Raw genomic sequence first — 17,100 nt, 5'->3', positions numbered from 1 at the left:
CAACAAAAATGCAACATGTTCTGGAGGTAGGTAACTGAAAATAAAAAGCAATGCGCCTGTAGAATTGCCATGCCAAATTTATGCGCTAGGTATAAGAATATCAAAAATGTAAAAGAAACGAATATAAATGAGAAAATGTTTGGGTAAGACACTTTACAAGGATGCATTTTCAGTGGTGATCCACTCATCCTAAACTGAGTTCTACATTTATTTTCTTCATAGAATGTCTATTTTCTTTCTAAGTCCATACTTCAGTGGACTTAGAAGGGTATAATTCTGTTTACGATCCCACTGTGAACTTCTTAATCAGTATCTAAATAGCAAAAATCCTACATTACCCATATGGAGATGTAATAGTGATTACTCTATTATCTGAAAGGAAGACTAGGTTGATTTTTCCCCAGGAGTGCCATCAAGTTGTCTTAAATTCGCATATAAGTTACAAATATGTGCCATAATTTAAAACGTCATGTGTACGACCTTTTTCTGAGGGAGCTGTCAAACCAGGATCATCTTCCTTTCAGCAACACAAAAAAGGCATACTGTAACATATCCAAACCTTTCTGCCGGCTTGCACATTTTAAAGCCACTAGATATTTCATTAATGGAATAAGCTCCTAATATTGTGAGAAGATGTGGTAAAAAAAAATTATAGAACTGCCAGGTTTGGGTTGTATGTGTGTGTTTTTGTACAAGACAAGTTTTAAAGACTTTTAAAAATATGAATACAGAGGATGTTATCAAGCCTCTTAAAATCCTGAGTTGGTACTGCAAGTCTTAATTAATTTTTTGCTCCAGCTATTTTTCAGGGGCCCTGAAGTTTAGAGTTCTAACATATGCCTAGGATATTCTGAGGAACAAGCAAGAAGAAAAGTCTGAAGGATGTATGCCTATGCTTTTAGATCTCTTCTAAAGAGAAGAAGACAGGCATCTTCTCTTCATATTGTAAAGATGGGGTATAAATTTGGAATAATGATATTAGGATTCTGAAAAAATATGGCATTGCACTTCCTCTCTTTAGCTGTTGGGTCTCATTTAAAGGGAGAGATACATATTCTTCCTCCATACCGCAAATGCCATGCAAATCTCCTGCCATTTGTAAGAGAGTGTGGAGATCAGGAACCACAAGAGTTTTGGGAGAACAGTATGAAGCAGTTCATGTTTACCAACTGTCACTGTCCAAACTTCACTGCCCTTCACATACTCATCTGTTCTCATAAGCCGAGCAAAATGTTTTTTGTTAAGGCAGAACATACACAATTCCAAATGATTATGTTTTTCATGATGTAGTGGCAGCTTTGAAATTCATTTGTGAGGCCCCTTAGTAAAACTGGTTTAGGTGGGGATAAGGATCCTTTCCTCATAGCCATTTATTATGTAAAGCCCTTCTCTTCAGGCTGTAGTTTTTCAGAACAATTCAAGTCCTCCCACTGAGTCCACGCCTATTGCCCAATAGACTCATTCTAGATTCTTCTGTGATGTGTAGTGTTGCCAGGTCACCTCTGGCCACTGGTGGGGGATGGGAGGTAGGGTTCTCAGATCCAGACTAGGTAACTCCTGGAGATTTGAGGATGAAGCCTGGGAAGGACAGGGACCTCCCGTAGGGTACAATGCCATAAAGCCCACCCTTCAAATGATCAATTTTCTCTAGGAGACGGATCTCTATCACCTGAAGATGGCATCCCTAGGGACTTGGGCTAAGTTATGAGGCACACAGCTTCACTCTAAGCCCACACAACAATTCTTCCCACTCACAACGGGAGAGGAATAGGGCTATCATCAGGAATCAGCATAGAAAGTTATCTATCAAGGTCCATGGCCTAGCAGAAAGCACACCACCAACTAGAGAGGTTTGGCCCATCCATTATTTCCAGGAAACTATTGGTTGCTCAGTTCTGCAAGGATCTCCCATTTCCTCTCAACTGTGGAGCATAGCTCCTTCAGATCTGAGTTGTACTTTGCTCTCTCTAGACATCTCCCACACCAGAAAATGGTTTACCCCTAGTCATGATACTGCAGAGGCCTCAGGAATGATCTCCCATTTCCTAAGGCAAGGGATACCGTGTAAAAAGGCAGTGAGGCTCGCTTAAATGAGTCGCATTCCAGCACCTTCCTGAGTCAACTCCACAACCAGGAAATGGGAGATTACCTCTGAGGTTCCTGTAACGTCACAGAAGTATCTGTGGCAATATCCCATATCCTGGTCAGTAAGAAATTAAAGGGAGTGGAGCAACTGCTCTCCTGTTCCCTTTATTCCTGTCTCATTAAATAAATGGGTAGGTAGGGCAAGCATGGAGTGAAGGCAGCATGGAATCGTCCTAGATCATCGGATCTCAGAGGTTAAGAAGGGTTGGTACTTGGAAGGGAGGCCATTAAGGAAGACTGTGCAATGGAAGACAATGGTAAATCACCTCAGCTTCTCATTTGCCTTACCCTCCCCACACCCCAAGTTGCCATAAATTGCTTACAACTTAATAGCACTTATGAACATACATGTGAGGGGCAAAGGGAGAATGGAGAAGGAGTAGACATACTTCATTGGGGGATGTGATAGTGGACTGTAATGTGCCCATTTTCACCCCAAACTAGAAGCAATGGAAAAAGCAAGCTGAATAATTTGGACTTTTTATGTTAGTGATATGTACAGTTGAGAGTGGATGTTATCTGCATGATGGGGGAGAAGAGGATCAGCAAGATCTTTCGCCATGTAAATGCCTTCTTTTATGGCATTTGAAAACAACGCTCTACTAATTACAAGCAAAGAAGAGCTGTTTTTTATACACCACTTTTCATTGCCAGGGGGAGTTTCAAAGCAGATTACAAACGCCTTCCCATCCTCTCCCCACAATAGACACTGTGAGGAGGGGGTGCTGAGAGAGTTCTGACATTACTGCTCTGTGAGAACCACTCTATCAGGACTGTGACTGGCCCAAGGTCACCCAGCTGGCTGCATGTGGAGGATCAGGGAATCAAACCCAGATTGCCAGATTAGAAGCTGCCATTCTTAGCCACTATACCAAGCTGAACTCACAGGGACCCATCATTTTAATACTGTCTTGATTTTTAAAGCTGCTATTACATCATGGGAGCAATCCTTGACAAATCTGCTCAATATAAACCCCATTTAATCAAATCAGGCTTATTCCCAGGAAAGTGCATTTAGGATTGCAGCCTATAGGAGGTAAGAAAATGCTTTGTTTCTAAATTCCTATATTTAAAAATTTACACTCTGAAAATTTAAGACAGTCCACACAGGCTTTTACAAATTCCAAAGACAACACATTGTCTTAATCCGAACGAAAGAACAAACCCCCCCCCCACCCACCCAATGTAATGTGCACCCAATGAAAAACAAAATCTGCTCACCCGGTTTACTCTTACATCAATGGTCAATGGACTAGGTTCTTCAGAGGTATTTTTATTCCCTGCCTTGAGTAGATCAGGAGAAGGAACTATAAGTTTTAAGAAAGTTTCCTTTTTGGCTTGATTTACCAAAGACAAAGGGTTCACATTGGGCACCAATCCCGTAGACTGTATTACGCTTGTATGTTTGTTCACAGATTCCTCCTTTGCCTGAGAGCTTTGGAAAATAAAGGGAAGCTGCTGTGACAAAACCTGAGGCTGCTTCTGCTGGGACTGGAATGATGGGTGAGTCTGGATATCAGACACAAGAGGTATTGGCTGGTGTGTTCTCTTTTCCTGGGGCTTTTCATGGGTTTTCTGTCCATCTGCTTTCATCTCTGGTCCACTATGCAATAGCACCTACAAACACAGAAAAAATGTATATATGTACACGCATCTGGACTTAAGAAGAAGAAGAATTAGTTTTTATATGCCGCTCTCTACCTGAAGAAGTCTCAAAGCAGCTTACAATCACCTTTCCTTTCCTCTCCCCACAACAAACACCCTGCGAGGTAAGTGTAAAATCTGTGAGTTCATAGGAAACACACCAGGCTACTGGGCAAACAAACGGCTCTTTATTGAGGATCTCCGCAGTGAGTATATGCTGTAGCAGGTGCCAAGACTGAGAAACCCTTCAGAAAACCCCAGTTTATATATACAAAGCAGACAATAAGTCTCTCCACCCGCACATGCAATTTGTCATATTAGCATTGATTGGTTTAAATTGATTGGCTAGATTAGCACTGACTGGTCAGTTACATGTCCGCTTGGATCCTGCCTCAGACCTCAAGCTCAGTCCTTGGCACATCCACATCCACAACAGTAAGTGAGGCTGAGAGAGCCCTGATAGTACTACTTGGTCAAAACAGCTCTATCAATGCTGTAACAAGCCCAAGGTCACCCAGCTGGCTGCATGTGGAGGTGGAGCGGGGAATCAAATTCGGCTTGCCAGATTAGAAGCCACTGCTCTTACCCACTACACCAAGCTGGCTCTCACAAGCTCAAGACCGGGGACATAATGTTATTAATTAGCTGCTAAAGTAGTCCCAGAAGCCAAATAGTCCAGCCTAGCCCTGTCTTTGTCAGAATCAGCGACAACTGGATGGGAGATCACCAAGGAAGACTGCAGTTGCTATGCAGGGGAAAGCCATGGCAAAACCACCTCTGCTCATCTCTTGCCTCAAAAACCCCATGAGGGGTCACCCTAAATTGGCTGTGGCTTGACAGCCGAAAAGGTGCCACTGGATTCGAACTTTGTTCTGCCGCTTCAGACCGACGCAGCTACCCCCCCCCCAAAGTTTATTAAAGTAGTCCAATCGTCTAACACCAAACAAAAGATTCGACAGTCGCTGGCGTGCACTCTGCCACAGCCTCAGAAGCACACAAACACACACACACATACACTGAATATCTGTCATCTCTTTGTAATAGTCTTAAATTAACCTTACGGCACGCCTCCTTCACACTAGTCTCTGTTACGCCCTCCTTTTACTAAGTTCAGAATAAAAATGCACATTCAAAAATTCAGTTGCTTTTGAATGTGTGCCACACGATTAGCCTAACAGAACACTGAGGTTTACATTCTGGCTACCGGTTACTGGACAGTGTTAACTGCTATGCGAGGAAAAGAGCAGCTGTAAACAGAATTCTGCGGCCACGGCAACACACAGGCTGAGCCACACATGGCTTTTGGGGCCTGGCACCTGCTTTGCATGTTTCTGGTTTACAATACAGTAGAATAGGACTTGGGTTAGCTCCTTTCCTATAATATACTTGCCCCCTAACTTAAGGAGTTGTAACTCTTTCTTGTGACCTTTCAGCAAATGATTAGCAGTCTGAAAAAGATATCCTCCACTAGAAACATTTTTTTTAAAACCCAGCTAAATTGTAAGAAAAAGAATTCCGAAATGACTCGATTTGTGAAGTTAAGCAAAGTTATATCCAATTACTTATTCATCACATTTCTATTACGGATTACTTTTCTGAGAAGATCTGACCACTTTTGTTCATGCTTGCCTTGAACCTTTCGCATGATTTCGCTCTTGTTCATGCCAAGATGCCCTAAAAGAGCATCTATAGTGTTGCTGGCCTCCCTTTTTACCTTGCAAATTAACACTTGGGGACTATTGTTCATCTACTGTCCCTCTCTCTTTTCCTTTTCTCCTCTTATTTAAAGAATGCAGCTTTTAGAGATTAATTTTTAATTTTTTACAGTTTTAAATTTGTTTAAAAGTTTAAATCTCTGTTTTTAATAGGTTGTAATTCCCCCCCCCCCCGAGCCTTCAGACAGGGGCAGATTAAAAATCTAATGATATAATAAATAATAAAACAAATAAAACTGAGGGGTATGCTGCTAAACTCAGGTTTTAACTGTTGCCAAAACGTTTTTACACAGCAGTGTTGTCCTTCAAGGCAGCTGCACAAAACTAAAAAGACCAGCTTAAAAAAGACTATACCCAGAAACTAGCATTACCATACCTTGTTCTTAGTTTTCGGCTGTGCTTCACTTTCTGAATCAGAATCGTCATCTTCACTTTCTTCAGGACTTTGATCCTCCTCCTCTTCCTCCTCCTCATCTTCCTCTAAATCATCTGAGTCACTGCTGCTAATGCCTTCACTGGAAGTGTCTGAAGAGGAGCCAGAATCACTTTCGCTGTTGCTGGAACTATCCACTGCTTTTTTTCTGGGTTTCTTAGGAGGAAGAAAAACATGTGTGCATATATACATCTTTTATCACCTGAACTACCCAAGTCTTCCTGACTCAACAATAAACTTCACCTTATTACCCTCTTGTGAACATAGGCTTGGATCCACCAGACATTTTCCATGGACCTCCCCATGCTATCCAAAGTGCCCCTCCACACGCTGCTCCTGGGGGAGGGGTGTAACTGGCAAAAATGTCATCCCTTACACAAGCAGAAATCCTCTGATGGATCCAGCCACTGGCTAGTGGATAGAGTTTCACGTGACTCTGCAAGACCTAGATACTGATCCTGCTTCCACCATGGAGTCATCCTGTGAACTTGGGCAATTCTATCCATTCAAATTCTGTTCAATGGGATTAACGGTAATCTATTCACAGGACTGCTGTGAGGTCAAGCAAAACAAGCATTTTGCAAATTGGAAGTGCTGTATAACTGCTATATATGATGATCCCCAGGGTAGTACCCTTTTCACAACTTCCCACTGAAAGCACATGCTGTAACTGTAATTAGCACAAGCGGATAATCTGGTCACTAAAAACATTGGAGTGAATCCAAAGGTACTTTTCTTTCCTTCCAGGGATGTAAGGGAGATTGATTTCCACCAGCCCTCCCCTGCCACTCAGAAAGCTCCCTGAAAATCTGGTGCTAGAATAGAGAACTTTCAGGAACAACATGGAGGGGGTAAAGTAAGGTATGCAATGGGACAGGAGAACTGGCAAAAGTTCCCTCTCTTCCACTGGCGGAAAATTACCTGTAGAATCAACTCACTATTATAATTGTGTATGTGATTATGCATGTTGTTGTTCAGATATCTGCACAGACAGAATATAATTAGACATAATATTCTAATTTTCAATAGAGGTCATATGCCACAAAAGGAAGCCCTGCATATGGAAACTGCTTCCACACACAAATTAAACTGATGAATTTGGCACCTTCTACTCAAAATGGATGCATACGCATATTTGAATGCAAATTATTCATTGCAGTACTACAAGATGATGAAGGGACATATTTCTATCTGCATGTCAATATAGAGGGCATTGTGTATGTGCAATCAAAGTCTTAGACTGTGCTTGGGTTTAATTAACTGCTGTTTAGTACCAATCAGCTAGTGGTTTTCAAAAGGACATCAAGATGGAAAAGGCAAAAATGTGCTGACTGGAGCAGATTGTAAGGACCATATTATTCTAGTCATATTCATCCTAAACAGGTTCCCAATTTGCTCCTGGCCCCTAGTCAAAGAACCAGAACAATTCCACAGGGCATACAAAATGGAGCTCTTCCACCAGGCTTTCCACCAAAACAAGTGAACTAAGCACTAACCAGAGCCCAGAGACCACTTCCACCATCAACCGCAACCACAGAAGAACTGAACCTACAGTGCAGTAAAACCATAACATCCATTGTTGAACCTTAAATTGCAGACTGTTCTATAAGTTTTTTTTTACTTTAGATCCAACTTATTGTTAAAAATGTTAGCTATTCAAATCAGGTTGCTATTGTATTGTATTATGAAAGGTTCAGTGTAAACCACCATGAGTTGCAAGGGAGGGTGGTATAGATAAGATAATGATAAAGATAAAGACAGGCAGATAGAAAGACAGACAGAGTTGTAGAAATTTGCTTAACACGACTGCATCTTGACTGACCGTACATAGAGTTTTCAACCCAAGATACCTTGATTTAGCCTGAAGCTAGATGAAATATGTCTTACTAGACTAGATGGAAAGAAAAATGGCTAAAATTAAGGTCCTTTACTCTTTTTTTCTTTTTTCTTTTTACCTTATCTTTAATCTTCTCAGCTCTGGCATCCAGAATCTGGTTTTTATTTTGTTCCTGGTTACATTTGTGACTTCTTCCTACTGAGGTTATAACCTTTGCCTGCCCTGCAGAACTTGCAGTGGTGGTGGATAATACAGATGTATTGATGCCTGATACTGATGTGGTACTGTTCCCATTTACCGATCCATTAACACCTTGAAAAACAAGGTTTAAAAATAGAGTGTTAGCAAATACTGTATACAAGAGTCACACACACAATACCTTTATTGGCATAAAGCAGATTAGCAAGATAAACAAAGACAGTCAAGATACATCAATCAGTTTAAATTTAAAAACTGAAGACAGAAATTGTAAATTTAAAAGTGACATCGGCATCCTTATCACTCAATAAAAATTGGCTGATCAGGTCTCTTGAATGGTTTCTCCATTTCGGTATAAAAGGTATAATGTGCTTTCGCTGGACAAAGAACAAGGGACAATCCAGTAAGATATGTTGGATGGTGTCAGGAGAATTTGATTCACAAGTGCATAGTCTGTTTTCGAAAGGAATCTTGGCAAATCTCCCTTGTAATACTTTGGATGGAAAGGCGTTGAGCATACAAGAATCAAAATAGGCCTGTGCATGGACTAAAGTATTTTAAAATAGGTATTTACACACATAAAAAACAATATGTCTCCAACCAAGTAGTTTCAAAGATTTGTTTTTCTACTAATTTCCCTCTCCCATGGCTTTTACTTTCCTCCCAAAGGCATTCCCAAGGATAGATTGTGGGTAGGCGTGTTGGTCTGTATTCCTGAGGAGAACAAAACCTTGGTGAACCAAGGAGGCAACTCCTGGTCCACGAAGTCTGTGGACGGATACAACACATATTTCAAGAAGAATGGACATTTCAAAATATTAAAAGTTATAAGAAACCAAATAAACAAAACAGCTATAACAGCAGTTTAGCCAAGATCTGTTAGCTGCAATTTCTATATCAATTTTTTTTAAATAAAAGGCTAGTATTATGTAAATAGGCAAAATATTGCACATGGAACGGATGTGCGCTATGCCTATATTCCTGTTGTTAATTCAGCAGGTGTAAAACTAGAGAAATCTGTAGTATGTCTCCTTAAAAATAAAATAATCCTTAGTTACATTGTCCAACCGCTAGGTGGGACGTAGAGATCTCCCATTATTACAACAGATCTCCAGATAACAGAGATCAGTTTCCTTGGGGAAAATGCCTGCGTTGGAGGGTAGACTTTATGGCATTGTCCCCTGCCAAGGTCCTTCCCCTTCCCAAGGCTTCGCGCCTTCCGATTGGGCCCTCCGCTTGTCAGTCCAGGGGAAGGGGCCAATGGGCACCCTTCCTCATCCCGGACAGGGCCCGCCCTCAGGGCCCTTACTCTTTTATTTTATCCGCTCCGCAGGAGCGGTTAAAGATGGTGTGATTCAGTACACGTGCATATGTATGGCTTTGTACATAACTCAAATGTGTTGTCTTAATGGCAGAAGGTCTAAAGCAGAGACTCTCTTTTGAGGGTCAAAGCTCCCTCCATTCTATCTAAGAAAGGGAACTTCAGTTCTTGAAAGATTATATCCTGAAAATCTGGTTGGTCTATAACAGCCTTTTCCAACTTTTTTTTTAACTTTGAGAAACCCCTGAAACATTCTTCAGGCTTTGAGAAATCCCAGAAGTGGCAGGATCATGAGGGATATAGTTGGGAAGCATTGCTGGGTACCTACCTATCTGGGTCCCCTCCCCTTCCCACCCCTCCAGACCCATCATTGGCCATTTTGGGAGGGGGTTGACATGACCATATATGGTCATATCATCCAATGAATGTTTAACAAATTTAAAAAATATTTAAAAAATGTATTAACTCCCAGCCATTCAGGAAACACTTCCGGGGCCATCAAGAAACCCCAGGCTTTCACAAATTCCTGGTTGAGAAAGCCTGGTCTATAAGGTGCTATTGGACTCGAATCTAGCCATTTTTATTAAATCACATTATGTTTATGCGTACAACAAAATGTCAGTGTTGCTACCTTAAAAAGGTTTAAGTAGGGCTGTCTGTCTAATCTTGCAATAGGCATGACCTCCATTCATTTTCACAGGTAAATGAGGCTATTAGAATATCAGGCTTTCCGTTGCTCACGGCATGCTCAAAGGATTCACAGACTGTGTAATTTATTCACAAAATTGGATGTACATTTTCTAGAAATACTGCATGTTCAGTTACATTCCAGTTTTAGAACTTACCTTTCTCTGAGCTACTTCGATTACTTTTTCCTGCAGTTCTTGAATGGAACGAAGTGGTGTCGTGATTCTGAGCAGGAGGAGCAAATAGAGGAGAAATTCCCAGAATTGGTGGGAAGAAAGCTGCTCCGGTACGGGAATGTACATCTGTATTTCGCCACCATTCTGCCCAAGAGTAAAAGAAAATATTGAGACAAAAATACTAGCAACTCTGTTTCTGTTATTTTACCTACTATTCTAGTGCAACCAGAATGCCCATACCATCAAGTGGACACCTGTGGTTTCCTAGCTCTGCTGCTGTTCATTTAAATAGAGATCAGTGCACATTTATTATGTTTCTATTAAGTAGCATCTACTATCTGGAGTATAAAATGGAAGCACCAGCTGATAATGCTGTTCTACCCCCCCACCCCCATCCTCTGAGAAACTCAGGACACCACACGTGTGTTTCCCCACTTTTCTCACTGCAACCTGTAGATAAAGATTAACTGAGAGTGAATGACTCTCCCAAAGTCACCCATCAGCAGTGCAATCCTGAACAGAACAACTCCCTTCTAAGTAGAAGGGTGTTAAGTCTGGTCAGGATGACACTACAGCAAGCCGGAATTTGAACTTGCATCTCCCTGGGCCTAGGCCAGGATTTCTCAATCAGAGTTTTGTGAAACCCTCAAGTTTCTTGAGGGCCCTGGAAGGATTTCCCAAATGGGTGGGAGCTAATTAATTTTAATATATTTTAAAAAATGGCTAAACATTTATTGTAGGCTTGTGCGTTTCGGCCGCCAAAGCAGCCAGTCATGCCTGGAGCGGCCAGTGCCACGGTGCAGGGACGGCACCAGTGGTGGTGCACAACCCGGCGCCTGCACGCAGGTGCAGAGCTCTGCACCGGCATGCGTGCACTGACTGGCATGCTGGCATCGGCACTGCTCCTCCCCCCTGCACCATGGCATTGACTGCTTCAGGCATAAACCGACGCTTTGGTGGCCAAAGCACAGAAGCTTAATTTATTGTGTGGTATGACCATATATGGTCATGTTGACCTCCTTCCCCAAATAGCCAATGATGGGCCTAGAGGGGGTGAGAAGGGGAGGGACCATATTGTGTACAATTGCACCAGTTCCAGAGTTTCTCTAAGTCTGAAAATGTTTCAGGGGGTTTTCAATGGTAAAAAAGATGAGAAAGTCTGGCCTAGTCTAACACCCTAAACCAGGGGTAGTCAAACTGTGGCCCTTCAGATGTCCACGGACTACAGTTCCCATGAGCCCCTGCCAGCAGTCACTGGCAGGGGCTCATGGGAATTGTAGTCCATGAACATCTGGAGGGCCACAGTTTGACCACCCCTGCCCTAAACTAAGCGCAGAATAATTTCCATGCTGCTAGTCAAAGTTAAAATCCTGTTCTTTCCATTACCTATAGCAACAAACATGAACAATGTTTTGCAAACAATACTGAGCTTCAAGCTTAAACCTGCAAATGTGATTCCTGAGGCATAAATGAAACTGGGTCTAAAAAATTCAGATTTCACAGCAGAAGTGTGCGGAGGCAGGGTTTGATGTACCTTGCCTGAAAACTTGTTTTTTTTAGATTCCGATTTCATTAGATTTATCATTATTCATAAGTTTCTGGGATCAATATCTGACAGGGAATCCAATTCATTCTAAATTCCCATAATAACTTTAAATGTATTTACTCTATGCTTCACAATAGAATTAATTAATAAGCCTAAAGTTACAAGTGAGACTTCAATTAATTGTTCTGTATCTATGAACTGAACCAAAAGGTTACACTAATTAAATCACCACTGGTAATACAATCCTAAACAGAGTTAACCCTTCTAAGCCCAATTAATTCAATTCATTAAGAATGGTATAGCTCTGTCTAGGATACTTTCATGTCCAACTTTACCAATGCACTCCAGATGAAGGGGTGTTCTTTGCATCATCTATGAAAGTGTCTTATGAGTGATTTCTAGTGACCAGCACTTTCCTATTAACCCATTCTTTCTAGTGGGGGAAAGTGCCATCAAGTCACAGCTGACTTATGGTGACCTTGTGAGGTTTTCAAGGCAAGAGACATTCGGAGGTGGTTTGCCATGGCCTGCCTCTGCATCAATACCCTGATATTCCTTGGAGTTCTCCCATCCAAATACTAGCCAGAGCTGACCCTGCTTAGCATCTGAGATCTGATGAGGTTGGGCTATCCTGGGCAACCAGATCAGGGTCTCATTCTGTCTACACAATAACTGTTAAAACTATCTCCCCATCAGTTTCCTTTGATCCCACAAGAATGAGTATGAATATCTTATATCCAATATCTGAGTCTTGTCATAAGGCAGCCTGACTGATACTTATATTGTTATCTACTATCAGAAAGTGAAGATTTCCAGAGTTTCTTGGCAAAGAAGTCTGGCCACAACGCTCACCTGGGCTGCCATTGCTCAGGTGGGGTGGGTACTGGCAGAACAAATAAGGTGCATGCCACGTCCCACACAGCTAGAGCCGGGCGGGAGCTGGCCTGTGGTCCGTGAGCAATCCTAAGCCTTTGGGGGTAGGATTTCAAGTGGCACGGGGGGCTTAAAAGGACAGCCAGATTGGGAGTTTGCCACTTGCTGAATTGTACCAAAACATCTTACAATGAGACCATGGAACCTCATATCTTTAGAAAATAGAGGTGAGTATCTGGTCCTCTTTGGCAATCTGTAAATCTGGCAGTGTACAATAAAGAGGTCCTATGTATGACCATCACCAGAAATTTCCAAGAAAATAACTAAATTGGTGTCCCACTATCCCTACAGATTAGTTTCTTGGCTAATGGGCCTTTAAGATGACATCAGAATGGACCTTCAGAAATCCATAAACACTGACTGCCAGTAATCTGCTTGGTGTATCAGTTTATAGTCATCTGTTTTCTTTGAGCCAGATTTACACAGAGCTACTGACAAAACAACATCCTTTGCCAAGTTCTCCTTGCTGTAAAATTTACAGTAATTTATATTTCATCCATGATGTCATCATGGCAAGGATCCTCATGGCAACACAATTTATTTGGTACATTTTTATCCCACCCCTTCCTTCAAGGAGTTTATGGAGGTAAGGATTATTCTTCCTCATTCATTTTGTGTTCACATAAACTCTGTGAGACAAAAAACTGAGGGAGAATAATTGGTCCAAGGATACCTACTAGGCACAATGTTAGGGTAAGAATTTTAACCCAGGGGACCCTAGTTTTAAACATGACACTAACCACCACACCACACTAGTTGTGTGACGACACACATATGTTAGAAGATTGAAAATATAAAGGGAGAACAGAAGAATGTGATGTTAGTTTGGTGACCTGGTATTTGCTCTGTAGGCAAAAGGGTTCATGTTCAATCACGTGCAATGATCTAACTCAGTGTAAGTTTCATTTATATGTGATGGCAATTTTAATAGGGGTTATTTATTTATAATGTGGCATGTGTGTAATGTAGCCAGGAGACTCTAAGATTGTCTGGCAACCAGGCAAGAGATGCTCAGAGGTGATTTGTCATTGGTTTCCTACACATCACGACCCTGGTATTTCCTTGGAGGTCGCTCTTCCAAGTGATAACCAGGGACAACCTTGCTTAGCGTCTGAAATCCGACAGGATCAGTCTTGCCAGGGCTATCCAGGTTGGGTATTTAATAGGAGTCTTGTGTCTCAGTTTCCGCCTAATTTGTGTGTTTCATCAAGTCTTTGCTTGCCTCAGCCTGAGGGCCTTGTGATAGGTGGAACAGGACAGGTGGAACAGGACAGTAGATGGGGTTCCTTAGTGAATGGAAAAGGAACCTGATCCTTTCTTCCCTGTACCCTAAACAATTGCCAAAACTTAATGCTGCCAAAGATCTTTTCACCAAGGGCTATTTTGCCCACAGCAACATTCACACAGTATGACACTCTTGTAGTTAGTTCTGTGGACTTAGGCCACGGTGAGCTTTACTGCACATGCAGATTAATGGTTTGAATGGAAATGTTTGCAGTATATCAGAAGTATGGTCTGTGCACTTCATAGACACTCATTATAGACAGCATTCTGATAAATATTTTGGAAAATGAAGGGCACTCCTTGTGTGTGGGGACTTTAAATACTGCCTCATTTTATTAGCTATTTCACGTTAAAGTATTTTTAGGTTCTAGTTACTAATTTCACAGTAAGAGGCTTTGAGAACTGAAGCTATCAACCTTCACTGACTTTAATAGAAACTCTTTTTATATAAAGCTGAGCCTTAATAAAATTGCCAATCAGTTAATATTTTAGAAGAATTATGCTGGCTTGTATTCAGTTGCACACATCTTCCTCTGTTTGAGAAGAGGGGCCACCAATCCCCTTCCCATTACAGATCCCCCTGATCCCCAGGAACAAAATTTCAGCAGGCTTAGCAGGCTGCAGCAAGAGGGGAAAGAGCAGAAGTCCCCGCCCCTTAAAGTCCATGTGGACGACTAGATACATGCCACTCAAAGGTCCAAAGAGAGCCACAGGCTTGAAAGCCGCTGTTATGGGAATCAGAAAACCCTACAGATCAAACTGACTTAAGTTACATATCGTTCAGAATGTATACAAATTGAAACAGATTAGGTAATTATGCTTTGATGGTAAAAGAGATTAATCTATGGAAAATGCTGGTTCTTCTGCATTACAATTCTTTTTTTTTAAACGTTAGGAATTTTTTATTGTTAATAAGCAGTGATAAAACAGATTTTAAATATACAAGGTCTGGTGTATTTAAAAAAAAACTTCTCAGAAGTACTCATTATTCCACCTGGAGTACAAATTCTGGAATAAACTTCTGAGGGAAGGTACAGGATTTCTATTACCCACCTTGATTGGGCAGAACACTAGAAAATACACAGTGGGGAATAATCTATACAGGAAAGTCTGAGGAACAGAGAACAAGAGGTTCTCATTTTAGAAACTGGTCCTTTAAAGCAGTGGTCCCCAACCTTTTTATCACCGGGGACCACTCAACGCCGGGGACCACTCACCGGGACCACTCAACGCCTTTTATTAAGGCCCGGTGGGGGGGGGGTAGTTTACTCCTCTACTCTCAACCACTGCCCTAGCGCTCTCTGATCACTATGGTAATGTTTAAACATCCCTTCAAAATAAGATACAGATACGCCACAACAAGTGTGCTGTAAAGGGCTGGGGGGGATGAAGTAAAGGGCTGGAGGGGGGGAAGGCGTCCTTTGGGGCCCACCTCCAATTAGTCGAAGGACCACATGTGGTCCGCAGCCCACAGGTTGGGGATCGCTACTTTAAAGAATCTTAAGTGTAATTGCACTTTTTTTCATTTAAAAAAATTTAAGAAGTGATATCATTCAAAATCTGTATGTAGTCTTGTTTTCTCTAAAGCACCTTCTTTCTCTCTACAGGAGGACTTACTAAGATGTATACATCAGTTTCAGTGGTGAATGAAGACAGAAATAGTGCCAACCACAGTCTGCTATTATCATGCCACTGTGAAATCAGTATTTGATGATTTCTGGCAAGGCAATGGAATTAATTCATCTAATTCATATTAGCATTTTTAATAACAGATTTTAGATGACCAATCACTCAACCCTGCAGAGGGGTGACATGGAGGGGGGAAAGCTTATAGCAGATAAGATAACATAGTCTGGACTGCTACATAAAGAAATTTGTACCCTGGGAGCTTCCGGCTTTCCACACGGCCCTGAAAACGGAGCTCTTCTACCAGGCTTACAGTTGAGGCCAGGGCGAAGAGAAGATCTATGGGCTTCCCCAAAGGAGGAATACTCCACCATATCCTCTCCCCTGATTTCCCAGCGAGGTGGGTGGGTTGGTTGGCACCAGGTGTTGGTAGTTTATTCTAATTGCTGGTTTTAAGAGAAAATAGGAACTTTAGGGGATTGTATTGTTTTATTTTCTAACCCACTACAAGCCGGCTTTGCCGAGAGTGGCGGGTAATAAATTTAATAATAATAATAACAACAACAACAACAACAACAACAACAACATGGAGTTCTGTTTTGACTAGAAAGAGGAAGACAAGCAAACATAAATATAAAATAGAGAGTGCAAGAAAATGCCAAATATGGTATGAAAATGTTAATATTGTTACAGAAAATTAATAAAATAAAAAGGAAATTGATCTGTAAAGAACACGTAGATAATCTCTTGGAGAGTAAACAGATGGCTCAATCTAGCAGTTCCTTGTGCCCCACTCCCCTTTGCTGACATGGATATCTCTCGTTTCTACCATTGTACTATGTGCAGGTACGTTCAAGTCATCTAAGGAGAGGTAGATTCCTGCCCAGTTAAAAAGAGGAAATCAGGTGTGAGGATTTCCTTGGACTTCTGTGTGAGAGAAATAGTGCTTCAGACAGACGGCAGAATGATACTGGTATTCCTAGGAACAGAAAATTGGGAGTAAGAGCTGAAGGGTATCTGCCTTCTAGAAACCAGGGGAGTTCAAGGAACTCATAAACCCCAAAAGACAACAAACAAACAAACAAAAAACAAAAAAACAACATCTAATTTCTTTCTCTTTCTCTAGAACTGGACACAGAGAAGGGCTGTGGGGGAAGAGATATTGCATCCCTATCGACTCCCTTGCAGGGTCCCACAGGGGACGGTACTCTCCCCGACATTATTTAACATCTTTATGTGCCCTCTGGCTCACCTGGTCCGCAGTTATGGGCTGGGTTGTCACCAATATGTGGATGACCACCCAGCTATAGCTCCTCATGGACAGCCCCCCGAACTCCCCCCCCCAGAAACATTCGCTAGATGTTTGGAAGTGGTTGCTGGATGGTTAAGAGCAGAGTCGCCTGAAACTGATTTGTCATGACATTTGATTCTTGCATACATATAAGGATTCTAACAGAACAGGCCTAAACAGTGTTTCAGCTGAAGTTGGCAAATCTGGCCTCAAAAGTCCTTGACCTTGCACTCTCTTTCATGTTTTAACTAAGGTACTTAGCTC

At 41.7% G+C, this 17,100-nt stretch overlaps 1 protein-coding gene and 1 long non-coding RNA gene across 18 annotated transcripts in view; one reads left to right on the top strand and one right to left on the bottom strand.

The window, feature by feature from the left end:
- Window positions 1-17,100, bottom strand: part of BAZ2B (bromodomain adjacent to zinc finger domain 2B) — a 260,648-nt gene that overhangs the window by 80,443 nt on the left and 163,105 nt on the right. For all 17 annotated transcript variants that reach the window (XM_077319933.1, XM_077319942.1, XM_077319936.1 and 14 more), the window contains 4 exons: window positions 10,139-10,300; window positions 7,893-8,086; window positions 5,881-6,093; window positions 3,367-3,762 (listed from right to left, as the gene is read on the bottom strand). In XM_077319933.1, coding sequence (XP_077176048.1) covers window positions 3,367-3,762; window positions 5,881-6,093; window positions 7,893-8,086; window positions 10,139-10,300 — 965 coding nt within the window. The remainder of the gene's footprint in view (window positions 1-3,366; window positions 3,763-5,880; window positions 6,094-7,892; window positions 8,087-10,138; window positions 10,301-17,100) is intronic.
- LOC143829323 (uncharacterized) lies at window positions 1,553-10,335 on the top strand. The gene is made up of 4 exons (XR_013228073.1): window positions 1,553-2,402; window positions 3,561-3,648; window positions 6,685-6,798; window positions 10,175-10,335. It is a non-coding gene; the product is annotated as an uncharacterized LOC143829323 (long non-coding RNA).

This window comes from Paroedura picta, chromosome 2 (genome assembly GCF_049243985.1).
Source record: "Paroedura picta isolate Pp20150507F chromosome 2, Ppicta_v3.0, whole genome shotgun sequence".
Lineage (NCBI taxonomy): Eukaryota > Metazoa > Chordata > Lepidosauria > Squamata > Gekkonidae > Paroedura > Paroedura picta.
The sequence above is the reverse complement of the archived record's forward strand: the minus strand, read 5'-3'. Positions and strand labels throughout refer to the sequence as shown.